The 21,897-nt window shown below is 48.3% G+C and overlaps 2 protein-coding genes across 4 annotated transcripts; one reads left to right on the forward strand and one right to left on the reverse strand.

Moving 5' to 3' along the window:
* Positions 1-3,815: 3,815 nt before the first annotated feature.
* LOC308422702 (uncharacterized protein C21orf140 homolog) lies at positions 3,816-4,571 on the forward strand (the record flags this gene model as incomplete). The annotated part of the gene is made up of 1 exon (XM_080919358.1): positions 3,816-4,571. The coding sequence occupies one exon, from the start codon at positions 3,816-3,818 to the stop codon at positions 4,569-4,571; it is 756 nt and encodes a 251-aa protein (XP_080775484.1).
* A 5,701-nt stretch (positions 4,572-10,272) lies between these two features.
* Positions 10,273-20,071, reverse strand: SMIM11 (small integral membrane protein 11). 3 transcript variants are annotated; one of them, XM_080919204.1, is made up of 4 exons: positions 19,978-20,071; positions 15,006-15,115; positions 12,102-12,270; positions 10,273-10,429 (listed from the first exon to the last, which is right to left on the reverse strand). In XM_080919204.1, the coding sequence occupies exons 2-3, from the start codon at positions 15,015-15,017 to the stop codon at positions 12,115-12,117; spliced, it is 168 nt and encodes a 55-aa protein (XP_080775330.1). In that variant the 5' UTR covers positions 15,018-15,115; positions 19,978-20,071; the 3' UTR covers positions 10,273-10,429; positions 12,102-12,114. The 3 variants fall into 3 exon arrangements, with proteins under 3 accessions (XP_080775330.1, XP_080775332.1, XP_080775331.1); XM_080919206.1 differs by having other exon boundaries at positions 19,974-20,040; XM_080919205.1 differs by lacking the exon at positions 10,273-10,429 and adding an exon at positions 10,443-10,773.
* Between the last annotated feature and the right edge of the window lie 1,826 nt (positions 20,072-21,897).

Consider the following 21,897-nt stretch of genomic DNA (forward strand, 5'->3'; position numbering starts at 1 on the left):
GGCCCTGCTGGAGGAAGTGTGGCCTTGCTGAAGGAAGTGTGTTATTGTGGGGTTGGCTTTTAGGTCTCCTTTGATCAAGCTGTACCCTTTATGATGTTCAGTCTCTCGCTGCCTGGGGATCCAGTTGTCAAACTCTCAGCTCCTGCTCCAGTACAGTGCCTGCCTGCATGCCTCCATGCTTCCTGCATGATGATAATGGACTGAACCTCTGACCCTGTAAACCAGCCCCAATTAAATGTTGTCCTTATGAGCTGCCTTGGTCATGGTATCTATCAGCAGTGAAGCCCTAAGACGCGTGTGTACCTAAGACGGGTGTACTTGCCCAGGCACTGCCCTCCTGCTCCCTAACAGGCTCCCACTGTAGGGCTTTTCTTTTAATTCTACAGATGCTAAGGACAGGGCACCTGTCTCCCTCAGTCCTCTCAGTTAACACGGTCCCACCCATTCTCTGCACACCTCACGGCCTCATTCTCTTTGTTTGCTTCTTTATGTGCTTGGGAGGCTCAGTTCTTCCTTTCTACCTTGTGTGTCCCAGAGATCAAACCCAGGCCGGCAGGCCCGGTGGCGGCCACCTTTACTTGCTTGTCTCGGGAATTTTTCTGTCATTGTGACAAAACACGGTGACCAAGACAACTTACAGAAGGAAGGTTTTATTTATGGTTCCTGGAGGGTAGGAGTCCATCACGGTGGGGAGGTGTGGAGGCATGTGGCGGGATCTCCAATGGCAAGCAAGAAACAGAAAACTGGCTTTTGATTTCAGTGCTCATCCCCATGATGTAGTTCCTCCAGCAAGGATGTACCACCTGAACCTCCCCAGACAGTGCCACCAAGTGTTCAAATACCCGTGACTATTAGGAGAACTGGCCTAATTTTATTCAATTTCCTGAGGTGGGGGATGTGTAGCACTGTGCGTGTGTTGTGCACATGTAGGGGAGGTGGGAGTGTATTGTGAGGTGTGGTGTGATGTGTGCATGTGTGGTGTGGTATGTAGGTGTCTGTGTGTGCATGTGGGGGTGGGAGTGTGTGTGGGGTATATGTATGTGGTGTGGTGTGTAGGTGTGTGAGTGCATGTGGTGTGTGTGTGTGTGTGTTAGTGTAGTATAGTATGTGGTATGTGCTTACACATGTGTATGGGTAGAAGTGTGTGTGCAGTATGTGTGTATGGTGTGGTGTGATGTGTAGGTGAATGTGGGTGCATGGTGTGTGTGGGTGGGTGGGTGCATGGTGTGTGTGTCTACTCCATCCATTAATGGACATCTGAGTCCATCCCACAGTTTGGCTACTGTGGAGAGAGAGCCACAGTAACCATGAGTGTGCAGGCATCTCTCTCTGTTACACTTGTCTAGCATGTGGTGGGTGATGTAGGTGTCAAAGGGCAAAGCATGCATGCGGAGGTCCACTTGCAGGAGTCAGCTCTCTCACCTTATTATGCGGGTCCCGGTGGTTGAACCTGGGTTGAAAAGGTGCACACCTCGGAGCTGGGTAACACTCTTAGTGCTACTTTACAAACTTCATCATGGCCGGGCACATGTTCATACTGATAGCAGTGTGTGGGTCTCTCCCTTCCATATTTGTTTGTTTTGCTATTTATTAAAATATTCACCTTGGCCGTGACAAGCTAGAATGTGGACGTGGTTGTGATGCGTTACCATGACAACCAAGAATGCTCAACAACACTGTTCATAATTTAGTAGACATTTGTAATCCTTCTTGAGAGCTGTTCAAGCTATTGATCTGATGATCTTTTGGTTCTTGAGTCTTTAATATATTCTAGCTATTAACCCCAGCACAGATTTGCCCTCAGTCTCTGATTTTGCTGTACAGAAGCTTTTAGTTCGTGCAAACTCCTCTGTCCCTTCTTGCAATGATGTCCTGAGCTACTGGCCATTTTCAGAAAGTTCTTTCCTGAATCTGAATCTTGAAGTTTTTCCTTTATTCATTCAAACTTTCAGGTCTTAATTAGGGTCATAAGTCTAAGCATGCACACACACACACACACACACACACACACACACACACGGGATTAACTTTTATACAAGGCCAAGAGACGGTGACCACCTCGCTCTTCTGCATGTGGCTAATCAGTCTCACAGCACTGTTTGCTGAAGGGCTGTCTTTTTACCAATATGTTTTGGGTACCTTTGTTGAGAATCAGATGGTTGTGGCAGTGTGGGCTTACTTCTGTCCCCTTAATCTATCTGCCTGTTTTTATGCCAGCCACGCTGTTTGGGTCTGTGAGATTTTGTTACTGACCTGGGGGGGGGGGGCAACAGTGTGGTTTATCAATTTGTGTTGTTTGTATTGTTTAGATATTGTTTTGTGCTAGTAATTTGCTTTGTTGTTTGAATTGCAGTTTGAATATAAATGTGCACATTTGCCAAGAATAAATAAATGCAGAGAGGGGAATGCATTCAGGGAGTTTCCCACTCTCTCCCCCTCTAGGTAGATGTTTCCAGTGTTTGCCATGTGAAAATATCAAATGTGCATGTCTGTTCAAACACAAAACAAAGCATGCATATTCTCCCACACTTCCAAACGAGTTTCTCACGCCTATGACCTCTCACAAGAGGAACAGAAGGCGGTGCCCACATTGGCATCACTGCTGCTGTGCCTCAGCAGGTCAGGTCCCTCCAGGCAGGAGAGGGGACAAGAGTAGTTCTGGGGACTATGGCACCACCACCACTCCCACTGGAGACTATGGGACCACCACCACTTCCAAGCACTCTGGCCACAAAGTAGGTATCTATCATATTTGATCTGGAAACTGTTTTAGACTGCTAAAGAAATGTCTCCAGAAAAAATGGCCACAAGACACAAACTGGAGGCTGCTGCTCATGGCCTCTCTGTGAGGACATCTGGTAGCCGCACGCTTCATGTGCACTTGGCTATGGTGACAGCCTGGGTTAGCCTGAGTCCCAGGGAAACCCTGGTAGATCTGGTAGGTGTGTGTGTGGGAGGGAGGGGGTCCCATTCCTTTGACAGAAAAGCAAAGGGTCAGACAAGTCATTTTGGCTACACTGTTATTCGGAAGATCCACTCAGGCACTTGTGAACCACCTTTAGCTTTGATTAAAGGAAAAAAGATACAAAGAAAGTTAAAGTAAGAAGGCAGAGAGAAAGTGAAGCAAACTGGTATTTTCTCCAAATACAAAACTAAAGTCCTGCTCAGTGTGGTGCCTGTCTGTAATCCCAGGACTTAAATGGCTTAGCCAGGGGGATTACTAAGAGTAAAAGCTCAGCCTGGACCAAATACTGGGCCATTCCAGGTTACAGAGCAAGATATTGTCTCAAAAAATTCTAGCAAGTCAAATGTTTTTCAGATAATGTACTGAATCAGCTCAGTTAATGGCAGACCCTATGAGGGACAGGCATGCAGCCACATCAGATTTCCCTTCAGCCACCTGGAGAAACAACCGTTGACTGTAAAAGTAGGCAGGCACGTGGCACAGTTCACACACGCACACAGACTCACACTCCAGGCCTTCCCAAACATGTCATGAATATCTTCTGGCACACTGCACAATGTCTGATCCACAGAAGGTACACTGTAAATACCTTTGAAATAAATGGATGGATAGAATATCCATCTCGATAATGCAAATGAAAAGGAGCCAGAAACTTGACCACCACAGAAATGTCTATTCCAGGAGTGACGTTAGGTGTCATTTTCTGTGGTTAAGCGTTTGGAGCACTTGCCTCATGGTGTTCTGCGTCTGACGGGCAGCTAGGACACTGGAACAGTCCTTTGTGAGGTCATCCTTCTCCCCACTCCAGAACTCCCCAGATGGGGAAATGTGAACCACTCAGGGGAGCCCCATGGCTCGCTTTACAAACTGTCTTCTGAAAAACATCATCATCAGAAGTCAGTTTGACAGCACCAAGAGGAGACAGTGCCTTCAGTATCTCAGAGCTCTGAGATCGCTCCAACTTAACGGATACAAGACCGTGTATTTTGGGGAGACTGATATCCCAGAAACTCTTGTCACTGGGGAAGACTTTAGTGATAACTATTACATTCGCACACCATCCTGGTGTGTTCTACATGCTGGAGGCAGTCAAGGGTGGGCGCCTTGGAAATACCGCACGTTCCTGAGAGATGACCTGTGCACCAAGCAGGGAGAAAGCCTATTCTCTGAGTTCTGTGACATTGTGAAGCGAGCCTATGGCAAGTGTGTCATTGTAGTCAAAGGGAGAAGGCAGCAAGATGAGATGAAGCTAAAGACAAGCAAGGAGGGCGTGGTCCAGGCCTATGCTCCAACAAGCATTAATTTAACAAACATCGTGTGCTCCCCAGGAGTGGCCAAGTCCTACGGCCACGAACTGCTCTCTCTGCCTCCCCCCTACACTTATCTGAACCCCTTAGACTCAGCCTGGTCTTCTGTAAAATGGTTTATCATAAACAACAGGAAAGAGTTTTGTCTGCAGTCTGTTGACAACGTCTACACTTACCGATATATACTCTTTGGTGACTTAATTAGCAAAGGGATTGAAAAGGTGAACCTGACCAAGTGGAAGACCCTGACCAACAAGGTGCGGAGGTGGGAGAACTATTATCTTGGGAAGTTTTCTTAAGGGTACCTCTCTCACAAAGCACTGAACTGAACAGTCTTTGCTGCTAACTGTGGAGTCTGATTCTGACTCACCGTCGCCAAAACACTCCAGGAGTGACCTCGAGGGATTACTGCCTCAGCTGGGAGGCTCCTAAGGTTCACCAGAAAAGTCCTGTGGTTGATAGAGGCTCCATTAAAGTTTGTTACTAAGCACGGGGTCTCAATGCTCATCTCGTGTTGGTGACCTCTCGGACCATGTTTATGGGAGGTTGGGAGAGACTAGCCCAGTGGGAAGTGCTGGCAAAGGTTAAAGGATGTGTGGTCAGAACTTAGGTCTAGAAAAAAAAGAGAACAAAGTGCATAGCTATTAAAAAATAATAAACACTCTGAATAAGATACTAAGGCAAGAAACTTGAGACTAAATAATCCACAAGGATCCACCTACCATGAGCAAGAGACGTGTGCACACAGTGGCTGAAACAGTGCTATTCCTCCGTGAGGCAGTGGCCATATTCCAAGGCAAATGGGTGGGTCACTAAAGGGAGTCATGGAGACATCAAAAGTTCAAGGGGTCTTAGGTAAAGGGGGGAGCTATGGAACATATCCAACCTGCAATAATCCCTTCAGGAGGGTCTGAGGCTGCCGAGGCGTTTATGTCGGGCCTCTGAGCTGAGCAGTTTGCAGTTGGTATGAACCCTGCTCAAGCCCAGGCCAGAAGGAGCTGTGCTTGCATGTCTGGTACAGGAAAAGCCTGAGCCCTGTGGAACCTGCCGCAAAGCTCCTTTCCCCTTACGTGTGTTCAAGCAATAACTTCACAACAGAAGTAGTTACTGTGGGGTGCATAAAATAGTGACCTGCATGGGACAATGTGGACAGCCACGAGGCAGGAGCAGAAAGGGCACGAGAACTCTGCTTACTCTTCAGTTTTGCTGAACCTGGAAAAAAAAAATAGCTCTAAGGACAAGCCTATTAAAAACTAGCTTATGAAGATGTCCACCAGCTCCCAACCCATTTAACTGTGGACAAAGTTGCAAAGCTAGGCTGCTGCCAAATGCAGAATGCTTCATATTTCAACCTTGTCCTCCTCCTCTCTGGAACCTTCCTGTGCTGTTCAGAAAGAGGCCGTGGGATGAACTGAGGCACCTGGGGCTTTGATGCTCTTTGGTAGTAAGCAGTGGGCTCAGCAGTCTGTTCAATTCGGAGACAAGGGGATGTCACACCCCAGACCACCAATCACTTGGGCCTACGGAGCTCACCTGTTGCAGAGCCAACTCTTGCCCTGTGCTGTATGAGCTCCCAGTGGCTGCTGTAACAGATGACGGTGATTCGTTCTTTCCTGTTCTGGCTATGGGGAGCCAGATATCACTTTCACGGATGTGAATCAGGCTGTAAGCAGCGTGGCCGAACTGCTGGGGGCTCCAGGGAAGACGGCCACAAGCTTCCTCCAGTTTCTGATGGCCCTCTTGCTCTTGGCTAGTGTCATGTGCTGTATGAGAAGCAGAACCCGACGAACAAGTTCCACGAGACTCTGGTCTAGCCGGGAATGCTAGAAGGGTTAAAGGCCTTAGCAGTGAGGAGGTTTGGGCGGCCTGCGCAGGGTGGGTGTCCGAGGTCCCAGGTCTCTTCCTGTGGATGGTCAGCTATGGCAGCAATGACAGCAACAAAGGCATCGGTGGCAGGTGCCACAGGGTCAGTAGTGTGAGCCTGGGCAGCTAGGTGGGCCCAAGGTCCAGCAATGAATGTTTCCCAAGTGTTATATAGCTCAGTAAAAACAGTCTCAGACATCCTCTGTGAAATAGCCTGTGTGCTTTATTCCGTGTGGACAGGGATTTTACAAACATTAAGGAGTGGGGTGGGACTTAGGGGTAGGTGCTTCCTGTTGGCTCAGTTTGAGGTGTTACTACTGATGCTCTATCTGCATAGGGAAGCACAGGTCCTCTCAATAGAGCGTCGGCATGGTTACGCGTTACAGGAGTGGATATGGAGTGGCTCAACTCCTGCTGACCTCAACTCCCTGAGATTCCGGGGTCTGAGCTCACTCAGCGTTTCCAGTTCTCCTGTCTGGTGGTGAGGTGCAGTTGCCCCGAAGGCCAGGAGCCTCAGCATCTTCCTCTCCTCAGATACTCCATTATCTTTACACCCTACATCCTTAACTGAACCATGTGTACAAAGACTCTCTTCCTTATAAGAGAAGCCATGGGCTCTGGGGGTCAGGACCAGAATGCCTCTCTGGTCAACCAACTGTGGAGCTGTGACATATTTTTCTCTGCCCCCTGAAGGACAGACGTTCCCTTTGCCAATCTGTGTGGGCATTTCTCTACCTCACATGTGCTTTGAGATCTACAGCCCTTGAGAGCAATGCGTATGATAGTAATTAAGAGCTCCTTGGTCTCTCCAGCAGACCCCAGTGTGACACGCCTGAGTTTGGGGGTATTAAGTGTGGCTCGCCCTTTGATTGTATTGATCACCGTCTTGGGGTTTCTGTTGCTGTGAAAAGACATTGTGACCATGGTGATTCTTCACAACAAAAGCTTATATAATTCTTCATAACTTCACTGGGGCTGGCTTACAGTTCAGGGGTTCAGTCCGTTGTCATCATGGCAGGAAGTGTGGCAGCACGCAGGCAGGCATGGTGCAGGGGAGTAGCTGAGAGTTCTAAATCTGCACCCACAGGCAGCAGGAAGAGAGAGACACTGGACCTGGCTTGGGCTTCTAAAACTCAAGGCCCACCCCTAGTGACTCACTTCCTCCAACAAAGCCACACCCACTCCAAGAAGGCCACACCTCCTCACAGTGCCACTCCCCGTGAGTGGTCCCTATGGGGCTGCAGGATAAGGATCTTGGACTCTGAAGCCAGCTCTCTGGCCGCTGGTTATGCATATGTCTAAATGATCCAGTTACTTGTTTAATTGCACGCGTGGATTAACCTCATCCTCACGACAGCTGCAGTGTAGAAATAACTGTATCTGCATCTACAGACGTGGAAACCTGGGTGCAAAGCATCTGTGTGGGCTGCTGCAGTGCCCAGAGCTGAGGCTCAAACGCTGTTCGCAGTTGTGCCAACTCACACTCTCCTGTCTCCCACGAGCCTGTGCTCTCAACCACCATGCTTGGCTTGCTTCCTTCTCTCGTTTGTTCTATCAGTGTGTGTACCACCCAGCAGACAGGCCTGTATCAACTACGCACCGCAAGGAGAGTGCATTTCATCACAAAATCGAGTGAAGGCCCGACACCCTATAAAGCATTGTGAGTGTGCAAGGAGGGATAAACAAAGCGACGACATAGCATTTGGGTATTGGATGGCCAGGATGAGCCAGACGGAGTGACTCTCCATATTGAAGCTTTGGGTAATGACGAGAAAAGCCAAAGAAAGTTCACTATAACCAGTGCCCTCGCAGGGCCACCGGTGAGCAGTTTGGTTGTGTGGCACTAGCACAAGTATGGGTCGAGGCTTTGTGCCACACAGACACTTCAGCAGAAAGTCACAGGGCACACAGAGCTTGGAAACCAGTGGTCCCTGCTGGAATCTTGTTAGTGAGGAAACCTGGGGTAAAGCGGCTTTGCTTCCCCCAAATACCTCATCAGGACAACGGGTTGAAGGCCTTAACATGGAGTCATGTGTGCCTAGACTATCACATATGCCCAGTCCTTACTGAGAGCTCAAGGCTGAGGTCAAAGCAGATGTCCTCAGTTAAACTACAGTCACTGCCTTTTTGTTATCTGAGGATACCCACCATGTGATGTGATATAGCTGTGGCACTGTTCTGGAAAGTTATGGGAAGCAGGGGGGTGATATCACCGTGGGGAATACTTTGAGGGATACACCCTGCCCTGCCTCCAGTCCTTCCTCCCTTGCTGGTGCTGCCATTTGGACGAGCTTCTGCCACCAGTGCTGTCCAACCATGATGTACCTGGGTTGTACCTGGGCCCAAGCAAACCCTGTAAGGCACTTAATTCGTCCTAGCATGAAGAAAGCATGGGACGTTCTATGTGAACAGAATCTTTGCCCTTTGGCTCTGCCCGACCCAGATGTACAACCACACAAGTGTTTTACACTTCTCCCATGGGTGAAGTTGTTGGGTTTTTTTTTTTTTTTTTTTTTTTCCTGCACAGCTATTACTCCTTCCACACTGCATTAAGACCAGTGGCACCAAAGGGTGACTGATCATCTCCCTCTAGTGGCAGAAGAGTGCATTTGCACAGTAAAGGAAGACTACTCCATCCTATTCTCAGGAAGGCACTGCCTCTGGGTCATCCACAGAGTGATCCAAGGAGACAGCCATGAGTTCTGCAAAGCCAAGGGGTGAGCTGTAACTCTCACGGCCCAGGAGGCTGTGCTTCACATAGACACCTGTAGGCCAGGCCGACTTGGGCTCCCTAGTAAGGTCAGTGGCTCTGTCTAGAATACAGGAGGAATGTGGATGGTGGTGGGAGGAGGTGGTGTCCAGGGCCCTGCATCTGAGGTCGGGCATGTCCTAACTGGCTCTGTCCTAACTGCAGAGTAGCAGACAGAGGTTTGAGAAGGGGTGGGGCCACCGGCAGGAGGCTGCACTAGGGATTAACTGAGGCAGGAGAGTTGCCTATGGTCCAGGGGCAGGTATAAGCTCCATCTAGGCTGAGCTACAAGATCCAAAGCCTTGGACTCAGCTCATCTATGCCCCAGGATAGCCCCAGGGTTACCAGAGAGGAAGTGGTTAGCTCCCAGGCGAAGGCTGGAGCACCCTTCCTGCAGAATGGGGAGTCTCAGGGGACACAGCCTTCTGTTTTGACATCTGCCCCCCTCTGTGAGCTGAGGGTCATTCTGTATTTGGATCTCTGTTGCTGTGTGAATCCTCCCCTAGTTCCCACACAATGGTTAGGACCATCCAGCAATCATAGTAAAAATTTAATATGTGCAGTTTCCTTACTGTTCATGTTCTATCCAATGAGCAAGAGTATCAGACATGCTACACACTCCTGAGAACTTTCCAAGTGGCCATCTGAAGTAGGACCCAGCACTTCTCAGCACCAGGTCTGGTTCCCTCCTCCTTACCCTCTGTCCATGTGTTTAGAGGATTAAGTCTCTAAGCATCTTGGTCTCAGGTGCTGAGAGGAGGAGCTCACGGTTGTTTCCTCTCAGATGGGAAAGCATCGAATGGTTAAGAAGTCACTAGTAGCACAGGCTGGCTCTAACTACTGGCAGTCCCCCTATTCAGCCTCCTAAGATTACAGATGTGAGCCGCCGTGCCTCTAACAAAGCAGCTCTTTCTAGACTGAGCTACTATGATACTCCGTGGCTCTCACGCTCCCCACAGAGACCCTCCCAGCCCAGCATAGGGTCCCTCTTGGCTCTGTCATAGACACACAGCTTCCTCGATGGTGTGCACAGTCACCATGGAAACAAGCCACACAGGAAGAAGCATGGTGGCAAGTGGGGACATGCTGGCTGAGGCTTCTACTGATGCTCCCATTGCTGGGGACTGTCCTCCTACAGCAGCGTCACCACTGACATGGGCATGCACGAAAATGCTATCATAACTCCACAACCAGAATGTAGCAGAGAAAAGGAGGACTGAAAAAATTCCTCTCATAATGTGTTCTGTGGTGGGGAGAGGAGGTAGAGAGGAAGGAGCGAGGGGGGGGGGAGGGAAAAGGAAAGAGGGAAAAGGGAGGGAGGAAGGGAGGAAGGGAAGGAGGGAGGGAGAGAAGAATGAAGACAGCCTTTTTAAGAATAATGTATTTTATTTCAGTAAACAAAATACTGGTTCTTCTAAAAACATATAAAAATTCACACTGCTAATCATTCAAGTTAGAGGTCTAGGCCAGAAGTATGTCCTCTTCGGTGATGTCTTCTCCCTTCTCTGCTGGAGTCCACCCAAGCTGACATTTAAAGAGAAAAATCTAGAAAGGAAGGAAGGAAGACCACAGCAGTGAGGCAGGCTGCGTAGAACAGCATGGTGCTTTGCACGCTGGGCACCAACTGTGCTTGCACTTTGAGACTCCAGGGGAGGCCACTCAGCCATATCTCCTAAGCAGTGCATTTGGACACCAAGGGTTCCTTTCTTTAGCGCAGGCTCTGGACAGGCTGCTAGCCTGAGACACGGGCTAGCTCCCGGGTCACTTTTATGTGGCAGTGTGCACATCCACACTGTGGCCCGGGCTCAGTGAAAACGTGGACATCAAGGGCACTGATGAGCTCACTCGTGGTCTTCCTGCCCTCCTCTCAGCTGACAGGAACCATGACTCTGCAAGGTAAACCCAACCAACACTTCAACTCTGCCGTCTGCCCTCGGCACTTTAAACTGCTAATCACCTCCTCTCCTCCAACTAGCACCGAGGCTAAGCACCCCCTGGTTAGTTCTGGCTTTCCATTAATGAGACAGTTTTTGAAAGGCAAGATTCCATGGTGGTTAAGTTCTTCTGCCTGCAAAGTCTCTACTCTCTGAGGACCAGCTGGCTTGGGTGAGTGCCATAGGGCAGTGGACCTGATCTCATTCTTAGACACTTTGGAGGTGGCACAGCTGGGGAGGGAGTGGGGTGGTCCAGTCCCCGATCTGTTCTCCACTGTTCTTTTAGCCTGATGTCACCTTGGGGACTTGTCAGGAGGGCTGAGGCCTGATATGCTTAGTCAAAGGCTTGTCCCGGTCTCACTGTCACTAAGGAGCCTGCTTTACTCAACAGCCCGAGGGAACACCTAAGTGTAGCGTTAGGTGGGCAGTGCCATGGCCAGCGGCTATTCCCACAGCGACCTGGAGCTGAGTAGATATGTAAGAATCACCTGTTGGATTTTCAAAGGACTGACTGCCCAGACTGGATGGTGGATGAAGTCCCCTTTCCTGAGGCTGGAGTTTGGGAAACTGTGCTCTTAAGCAATGCAGGGGAATCCACACAGCTAGGTATAAAATTCTGATCTTCAGCTGGATTTTGGAACCAGAATCTAGAATCTAGAATCCTTGGTCACCATATTTGAATCCTGATACTAAGGGAGGCTCAGAGTTTTGCTTCACATGTGAAGAATGAGATTCCCACATGAAAGGAAACACACAGGTATGTCTGCGGCAAGGCCTTAAGAACAGCTCTCAGGACCCTGAGTCCTCACTTCCCCACGCATGCTCCAGAGCCCTCCAGTCCACCCCACGCACACAGAGAGGCACCAGCTACAGCAATACTCAAGCCTCATGCCTGAGGAAGAGCTGTCAGGAAGGGCTGGCCAGGAATGCAGGGGTGTAAAAGTCTCTGCAGTGCAGAAATGGCAAGGGAATACAGAGAGAGACCTGGAAAAGCGGGCAGGTGAGCTTGGACCAGATGGTAAACAGACTGGGAAGGGATTATTTGCCAACAGGGAGTCAGACATCATCCTGAAGATAACAGGGTTCCTTAATTTGACCTGTGTCTCCATCTCCTCCTCTGCCAAGCACGCATGTCTTAGTACACAGATTAAGAAGCACAACAGGCTCGAAGCACAGGACGGTCAGCAGCGGGGCTTTGCACCCTGGTGGCAGTGCCCATGTGCTCTCTTGCAGAGCAAGGATGCACTGCAGCCCTCTGGACAGATGTTTGCAAAGCCCAGTACCTCTAACGTCTCTTCAGTTCTCTTTCTTCTCCCGCTGCTGCTTCTTCTCGGCTTGCAGTTTTCCTTCCAGGCTTCTCCTTTGGTACATTTTCACTCCCGCAAAGGCCAGGCAGAGGATCAGGGTTTTTGCCGCCAGGATATACAGCAGCAGGGGCACGTGTTCGAGAGCCTCAAGGGAGAAAGACACAGCAGTGATGTGGAGTCGGGTTCCTTCTGCAGATGTTACAGAGCACCTACAATGTTTCCAGCCGAGCCTAGACTCCTGGACTAAGCCTAGCTTGGAGGATGTCAGCAGACATCTAGGACAGGCTAAGGCTAGCAGGTGGCCTTTCTGGAGGTGGCCCACCATTTTTGCATGGTTTTGTTACGGATGAGCTGGATGGCAAGATGCCAAAGGATCTTCATCTCAGGATTGCTTCTGGCAGCTGATATGCCTTTCCTGACATTATTAAATTAGAATAATAATCTCTGCGCATTAGCCCCCACTACTGATCAGATTTCATGAAGATTAACATAAAAATAAGCTTTCATGAATTAATGCTGTTTAGATGAATTAATGATTCTATAGACTTCCTAACATGATCCAAATTTTAGGAAGAAAGTTTTAAGAGATGGTCTTAGTTGCTTTGCTAGAAAGGTGTAACAAAGTTAGAATCAAGAATAGAATGTGTCCACTCCTTATAATTGTAAGTAAAGGCTGCATAATAAGAAATACAATGGGCTTTCAGAATCACACTGAAAAGGGATACAGACTTGGGACAATTTTGTGTTCATGGGAAAACACTTAGGGCCAAGGATAAAGCTTCATCTCTCTCTCAAAATATGCAGACTTGTAGGGAGGAAATGGCTTCTGCTGGAGCAGGTGAGACCAACTGTGTGAGTGTGTGAGGTCACGTGTTTGCACATGTGTGTGCATGTGTGCGAGCATGTGTTCATGTGCAGATGAGTGCAGGTGTGTGTTTCTAGTATGTGTTCATGTGCACGCATGGGTGTGCGCACATGTTCGTGCGTGTGTGACTGTGTGCATTATGTGTGCTGGTCCACTTGCTTGTGCCTGCCCAAGAATTGTTTTTCTCCCACTCTTCCCTGAACATGGAGCTCAGTTCGAGATTCCGGCTCCACTGGCTGGCTAGCCTGACTTCAGCCGCCCTGAGTAGTCACGGATAGCCCTGAACTCTCCACCTATCTCTACCTGGTCCTATCTCTACCCGATCCTCTGCCTCCCACCCTCTGGTATGGTGGGTGTGCACCAGCCTGGCTAATCAGCTGCTCTTTTAACCAACCTGCAGCGACCATGAGGCTCTCAGTCCTGCCCTTACCTTTGCCGATGCTGTTACCCAGCGCCAGTAGGCATGCAGACAGATGACAGGCTACAACTGTCCCCAACCTCGGTTCCGACAGCTAAATCTAACTTTTCATAGGAATCTCATTCATTCATTTCCCAACCAGTTCAACTTGTCTTTGGTGCTCCCCTGGGTAATTTATCACTTTTTACAAGGTGGTTTCCATAAAAACTGAGTTGAATTATTTGAGGGAATCAAGTGTAGCTAAGAAAAACAACAACAACAAAAAAAAAACCCCACGCTCTTGGCAAAACAAGTGAATGAGATTATGAATGAGGACCGTGAAAACTGGACATTTTGTAAGCTCTCAGTCCACTGTCTTCACCTCAGGTTTGTGCATCTAAGTTATAAAAGGACATGAGGAGGCTGCAGTCTGAGACCAAGTGCAGGGCATCGGATGCTAACAAGGGCTTCTTCTAGGAAATGTGACAGACATGTGTCCTCATGCAGCAGAAAGTGGGCTGGGCAGCTCTCTGGGGTCTGTTCTGTAAGGACACTCAGTGCTTTCCTGACTTTTCTGTCGCTGCGATAAAGCACCCTGATAAGGGCAGATTTAGGAAGCAATGGCTGATTTTGGTCCCCACACCTGAGACGCCACCACAGGCTCTGGTCCAACTCATGAAAGTGCCACACAGCCAGAGGCCCCACCTCCAGATACCATCATCCCTGTCTCAGAAGGGCTGCGAACAGAGCAGAGGCACAGACATTCACCCCTTACATCTACTTCAAAGAAGCAAAAGCGAGAACTGCCGAGTAATGCTTTAGAGGCCTGGGTTTTGCAGAAAAGTGAGACAGTCTAAAGGCAGGGGAGGCATACACAAAGAAAGGCCCGGCCTCCCTCCAGCAGTCTGAAGAACAAATGTAAATTCACAAGTTTACACGTTTGAAACATTAAATTATCTTTTGCCTACTTTATTAATTTTTCAAAAAGCTCCACTCCCACCAGGCTCCACTGAACAGTCCCAAACCCACGGTAACACAGAAACCCTGGTTAGACTCTGTAAGTCCCAACAATGAAGAAGGCATGGGTGTGGGTAGGGGCTAATGGGGAGGAGGGGAAGTTCACAGTGGGAAAAGATGAGGACCAGGAGTGAGGCCCATCAGATGCCTTATAAGGATATGAGATTGTTGGAGAACAGACTCAATTCATTAAAAAAAAAAAAATCACTCTATTGATACAGAGTATCATCTCCCGTTGCTCTTACCATCTTGAATGCTACGGTTTGTGTTAAAGGCTTGGCCCCCTGGTGGTGCTACCGTGAAGTGCAGTGAGCCTTCAGAGAGTGAGGCCTTATGGGAGGTTCTGGAATTAGGTCCGCAGAGGTGTAAGGGACTCTGGTCTGTCCTTCCACTTTGCTTATTGGGTCCTGAAGTGAGAGGTCTTACCTACTTCTCTTCTCCACCAAATGCCATCTGTCAGCTCTCACCACAGGTCCACAGCAAGGCTGGAATTTCCAGACCCCGTGAGCTCAGGTGTTCCACTAGTGTGACAGATATCGTATGTGGAAAGGCAAAACCAAACCAAACCAGACCAGACTACACTTTTGAAAATTATCCTCACCTTCCAGTTCATGGCGGGCCAGCTGTGATTCACTTCCAGTTGGTGTAACCCAGGCACACAAGCATGAGAGGCAGCTGGAAGGTCGGGTACGAGGAGCTGGATGTCCTGATCTGGGGAAAGAGAGACAGAGAAACAGGTCAATGCAGAGCTTCCAGGGTAGAGCACATTAGGAAGCCACATCTTTGCTAGAGAGAGGCCTGTGAACAGAGAGCAAGCTGAGGAGTTCTGCACAAGGTGACCCTGTTCCTTGTGGCTCTCGGCAGCTCCCTGCCCACTGCTGTTTCTATCTGACTCCCTGCACTTAAAGCCCACACTCACGAACACAAGCTAGTTTGGGGATGAAGGGCCTTCTGAGCATTAACTGTGCTCATCCTGACTTAAAAAAAAAAAAAAAAAAGGAGCTATCTGGAAAGAAAGAAAAAATGGCAAGGAAAAAAAAACTGTCCTGAGAAAACGGCTTACTTGTACATACAACTCCTTCTAAAAAGTAGAGGAGACCTAGAGCTAGGGAGAGACAGCCAGAGAAGAGGCGCCCTGCACGGCCATGACACCTGCCTCCACGGCCAGAACACCTGAGATGTGGATGAAGCTTCTGCACCCCACTGTCAACCAGGTCTGCTGCTGCTTCTGACAGTCGACTTTCTAGAAGCTATCCACAGCCTGACTCTGTGCTAGCATCCCCAGATGAGGCAAGCCAGCGACTCTGCATTTTACCCCTCACTTTAAAGGGGGAAGAAATAAGGCATAGGTACCGTGCCCAGGTTCCTCTGGTGACCGGAATCTGAACCCACCTAGGACCAGAGGTCTCTGTTCCAAATGGTGTCTCAGGTTCTTCACACCGTATTTTTAAGAAACTGAAGGTGTACACAGATCAAAAAGTGACAAAGGGGCTGGACAGATGGCTTCAGCGATTAAGAGCACTGACTGTTGTTCTTCCAGAGGTCCTGAGTTCAATTCCCAGCAACCGCATGGTGGCTCACAACCATCTGTAATGGAATCTGGCGCCCTCTTCTGGCGTGTCTGAAGACAGTGACAGTGTACTCCTATAAATAAACAACTCTAAAAAATTTAAACAAAAAGTTTTTAAAAGTGACAAGGGATTTTGTTCAGAAGCACAGACGTGGTATAGGCCAGATCCTCTACACAAGCCCAACAGGCTACTGAGCTGCACTGGACAAGCCTGCAGCTTCCTTTTGGGGTTCAGGAGGGGGTGGGATCTGACCACTAACAGGGGGGTGCTCCTTTGGTTCTAACTGATACGGGTTATATAAGTTTACACCCTTTCCCACAATGCATCTGATTTTAATTCTATCTGCTCCCAATTACACATAGCCAAAAGAGGGCAAATGGAGATTTTTTTTCCCCTAAAATTTTCATTTTAAGGTCATAGTTTGCCTTATTAGGCATGCACCCAAAACCAGTGTATGTTGGATCTAGCCATGTTCCCTAGTTTCAGGATATGTCTGGTCACCAAAAGGACTTATTGAGTGTTGTCCCTAAGGAGGTATAGTTTGGAGTGTCCATAAGCCTTTGTTTAAAGGGAGGTGTGCGTGGGGGAGGCCCCAGCTTGCTTGGCTGAGAAAGACTATGTGTAGCTCAAATCAAGCAGACTCCAGGTTTCCTTTCCCCTTGCCTGCCTTACATCCAGTGAGCCAGGTCTGGGAGCTTTAGCCTCAGCAAGTCACCTGGTTACAGAGGGAGAGCTTCGAAACCACCTTCCTTCACACAAACTTCAGATTAGAATTAGAAAAGCAACGGGAAATCTCATACACCTTATGGAATGGGTTTCCTGAAGTAAAACTCATGGGAGACGGTGCAGGAAACAAGGTCCAGTTATAAAGGTATCTAATACATGAAATTCAGACCTCAGTCTATTCAAGGTTATAGAACTTGGAAAACCAACTAGCTATTGGCACAAGATAACCACGTTTTGTCTTTGACTTGTGCAAAGTCAGATAAACCAAGTAGCGTATAATTCAAAGCCTTATTTAAATGCGATAGTGGTGGTTGAAGGTGCCCACTAACTGCAAGTGTTTGCCTTTAAATAGCAGAGTCCGACCTACACTGGAAAAATGAGTTCTTGGCATGTTACAACCTGCTGCCGAGATTTATACTTTGAACGTCTAGTAATCTTAGGGATTAGCCATGCTGTATATTAAAACAGAATATTCTTTTCCGTTCTATTCTTATAATTCTTTCTTAATTGAGTTGTATACATATTATTTGGTAGATGATTTAACTGTTTCCCACCAATCACCTATGTGAATTGATACACACAGGATATTGACTCCCAAGGTCAAGGAAAACAAATGGACCCAAGATGCTTACAAGAGGAAATAAATGAAAGAAAACACCAGGGGTCTGGAGGTCTGGCAAACCTATGACATTTAGCAGCAATGTGGCCTTGGCCTCTCAAAGCCTCCTCCATGAGTAAATTCTCCTTCAGAAGTTGCCCAGTAAGCACTAAGAAGCATGAGCAACACAAGAAAGCATCATTGTCTTGAAAATGCCTTTCCTTTGCCAATGGTCCTGCCAGATAACAAACAGCAATGGGGCAGGATATAGTCAGTACAAAGTGCCAGCCATGGGACAAAGAATACGAGCAAGGAGAAGGACAGGACTCTACTCCAGGTGGCAGTAAGGGCTGGGCATGTGACCTGGGAAAGCCATAAGCCTCCTGAGACAAAGCACTCTTAAAATGTCAGGGTCCAAAGAGTAAGTCACCCACTCTGGAATTCACAGCTCTCCGCTCTCTCTGTCACAGACCCTAATGCCAAAATGACTGACAACTACAGGGTTAAAGGTAAGGTCTCTAAGAGGGAAACTGAGGGCTTCGGGTGTGGCTCAGTCAGGGTGCTAACACAAAGCTCTGGGTCGAACCCAAGAAACTCACAAACCAGCCGTGGTGGTGCAAACCTGTGACCCTAGCACTTAGGAGGTGGAGGTCAAGGGATCAAAGTTCAAGGTCATTCAAGGCTACAGAGAAAGACTGATTTAAGGTCAATCTCAGATTCACCGAACTGTGCTAAAGGAGAAAGAGAAGAGGGGGGAGGAAGTACTAAAAGCAAAGGTAAGTCTGTAATGGCTGGAGTGGCTGGGGTGAGTAAAAGAGAGCAAACCACCCAGACCAAAGATGGTCGACCAGGAGTGAGCTGTCTGCTCTGATATGGGCTCCTGGAGCCATTCAGAAACAAGCAGCAGCTGGCAGCAGAGGTGAGGACAGCTGGAGACTATTAAAATACAAGAAACGCAGGGATAGGAATGAAATGTCCTACAGTGGGGAGAGGGAACTGTAGAGCCCACCTCCAGTAGAAAGACAGGGCATCAAGTGAGGGATGGGGTTGTCACCCTACAGTCAAAACTCTGACCCAGAATTGTTCCTGTCTGAAAGAACTGCAGGGATGGAAATGCAGGAGCCTGAGGAAAAGCAGGTCCAGGGACAGGCCCAAAGTGGGATCCAGCTCAAGGGGAGGCCTCAAGGCCTGACAGTATTAATGAGGCTATGCTGCGCTCACAAAAAAAGGGGCCTACCATGACCGCCCTCCGAAAGCCCCAACAATTAGCTGAAAAGCGTCAGATGCACGCTCCACCAATTGGCAGAAGCTGGTGACCCCTGTGGTGGAATTAGGGAAAAGCTAGAAGCTGAGGAGGAGGGTGACCCCATAGGAAGACCAGCAGTCTCAACTAACCTGGACCCCCCTCCCCAGATCTCTCACTGAGCCAGCAACCAGGCAGCACACACCAGCTAATGTGAGGCTCCCAACACATATACTGCAGAGGACTGCCAGGTCGGGGTTCAGTCAGAGAAGATACACCTAACTCTCAAGAGACTTCAAGCCCCAGGGAGTGGGGAGGTCTGGTGGAGTGGGGATGGACATCCTCTTAAAGATGGGGGTGGGTAATGGGATGTGAACAGAGTGTGGACCGGGAGGAGGATAAAGTCTGAACCGTTAAAAAAAAAAAAAAAAAAAAAAAAAAAAAAATTAAAGAATAAAAAAAGGGGGAGGTATCACCAGGTGTGGGGCATACTAATCCAAATAAAAATGAAAATCCCCTTAAATAGTTTTTCTTATCATTTGTCAGTAAATTTCACGTTCATTTTACAGTCAAAAAGAAAAAACGAAAGGAAAGAAAGAAAGGAAAGAAAGAAAAGCAGGGAGCTATCCAGGCTTAACCCTTAACGCTAGCAAAAAGGCTTAGATAACAAAACTGCCAGTAGTTCTGATCTTTATTGCGAAGTTCTCTTGTCAGGTTTTATTCTAGGAACAAAGAAGGCATTCCCTCACTTTGATTACACCAATAAAACAACACGGACATTATTCTGCTCACGAGCCCCCAGCGCTCCCTGGCGGGGCTGACAAAGTCGAGGGTGCACCAGTCTCATCATACTCACTCCAACCGCTCAGCTCATCGTCTGAGTAGCTTGTGTGAACTGAACTGTCTGAAGTGGGGTTTCACTCCCAGTCTCTACCCCAGTTCCCCAGCCAACCATTTAAAGTATCGGTAGGTTCAGGTCGCCTATGACTCCTGGACCTCACTTAGCCCGCTCAGCACAGGCCTTGGTTTTCAAGAACTCAAGACCCATCTTATCCGGGTGGCCAGACTCCAAATTTCAAAGCGTTGGACAGCCCCTGAGTTATGGTGCACCTCCCTACTAGCTGGAACGGCACGCCTCATTGGAGCAACTCTGGCACCTGGGCAATCTGGGGCACCACCGGATCAAACAGGGCTTTGCTATCTCTGGATACTCGGGAGTGCCCAGCCAGGTTCTCGCCCCCACGCATTCGCTCCACCAAGGGGAGAGGTGTAAGGTAGAGTTATCGCTCCCTCCCTGCGTTCCCCAAACAAGGCGACCAGACTATTAGGATTCTCATGCACTCTGTGGCTGTAGCCAGCAAATGTCATCCTGGGTGAAGCACGAACGCAAGGTGATCGAGGGAACCCCAGCGCCCCCAAAGACTCACTCACTTACAACTCAAGACGGCGGGGCCTCCTCCCTTGGTGCTCACAAACCACGACTCTCACAATCCCGTCGTGAAAACTACATGTCCCGAAATGCACCGCTCTGCACGGAAGCGCCATTCAGAAGGGCACCGCTTGATACGCAGGCGCAGTGGCTCCAGGGTGCCCGCAGACGCGCCGGGGTCAAGGAGCGTATCGCTCTAAGCGCAGGCGCTGATGGCTAGTTGCGCTGGGAGACGCAGACAGAGCAGGAAAGGAAGGAAAGTTGTCACCGAGCTCCACCTCAACTCCCTCTTTTGTGGAGGAGAGAGCTGATGCCCGGTGCTGACACTAATAGTAGGGTGAATACTTGAACCCACAAAATCTAGCTTCAGATCCCATCATGCCTCTGTGGAGATGAAGTAGAAAATGTTAGCGTGCAGAGGGTTTCACAGACCTGGCTGTGCCAACAAGATAATATCATTTTGAGACTATCTTTTAATTTAATTCTACAAGGCCTATAAAGGACACGCTATAATTATAATATTTCATAAATGATGAAACGGAAAAAGAAAGAATGGGCTCCCCCCACCCCCAGAGGTTTAGTCCAGTACGTGCCAGACATGGGGCTCACCATAGGTTGAGACTTTGGTCAGATCAGCCCCTAACACCTGTTCCTTTTGAGATAACTTCGAATCCGCACTTTAAAACTGAAGTATTACTCAGGCGCGTGGAACCAGCAGGCTAAGCAGAACGACTCTAAAGGGGACGTGAATAGAAAAAAACAGCTGATTGACTTCCCATTTTCATTTGGAAAGCCTCACTTTGGTTGAAGTTGATACTGGAGGGTGAGGTGGAGGTCAATGAATCAACAACTGGACGCCAGCCCGGCATGTTAGTTACCTGCTGTTAATTTTGTTATTACAACAAAATACTTGACAGAGCATCTCGGGGAAGTAAGGGCTTCTCTAGGCTAGCTGAGTGGAGTCCACAGCCAGGAAGAGAGAGTAGAGCTTTACACTTGGTTGGCCCTCTCCAATATCCAGGATCCTAGCCCAGGAATGGTGATGACCATTTAGAGTATGTTTTTCTATCTCATTTAACCCCGTCTGTATAATTTCTCACAGACATTCCCACAGGCTTGTCTGTTATCTGGGACTAGGTCCCGTGAAGTTGACCATATTAACTACCATATAAAGATGTCACATTTCTCCTGTTCCTCCTAAATAAAGTTGACTGATTAATCTTCATGTTATAAATATACTTTCCAGGGACGATGATAAAGTATGCTTAATGAAAGCCTGGATTTAACCACCAATATGTTTTCCTGAGTAACACATAAGCCAAATGATGAGTGCTTGGCTTACAATTCAATTCTACGAGGCCTATAAAGGGCACCCTATAATCATAGCATTTCACAAATGACAAAAGAGAAACACAATTTATTTTTTTTCAGAGGTTTAGGCCAACTCCTGCCAGACTTTGGTAAATTTACAAACACTGGGAAGAAGGTTGTGTTTTGTGTTGTGTTCTGAGGAAGAAACAAGCCCGCCCCCATATATGACTTAGACCTGTAAGGGCATGCCCAGGAGTCTTAAAAATGTTTGCATTTTAAAGAGATATTTCTAGATGCTAGAAGAATTATTCTTGCAGGGTCTCAGTGTTTGCATTTCTAACAGACTATTTTTTTAAGATGGAAGAAGAATTGTTTCTCAAAGGAAAAGAGAAATGGTTTGTAATTGCAAGCTATCTCTCTGCAATAAGAGAGGGTTCAGTAGCATGTCTGACTACTTCGGCTGGATTGTCAGTCTGTTCCCCTGGCCGAGGTTCATCTTTCTCAGGCAGGTACTTTAAAGGGGCTGAATAAGAACTTGAAGCTGTTAGAAAAAAGTATATTAATGTTTGTTCGAGTCTCTTAGGACATGAAGGTCAATGAAATAATTTGTACCAA

The sequence above is a fragment of the Micromys minutus genome (assembly GCF_963924665.1).
Source record: "Micromys minutus genome assembly, chromosome: 7".
Lineage (NCBI taxonomy): Eukaryota > Metazoa > Chordata > Mammalia > Rodentia > Muridae > Micromys > Micromys minutus.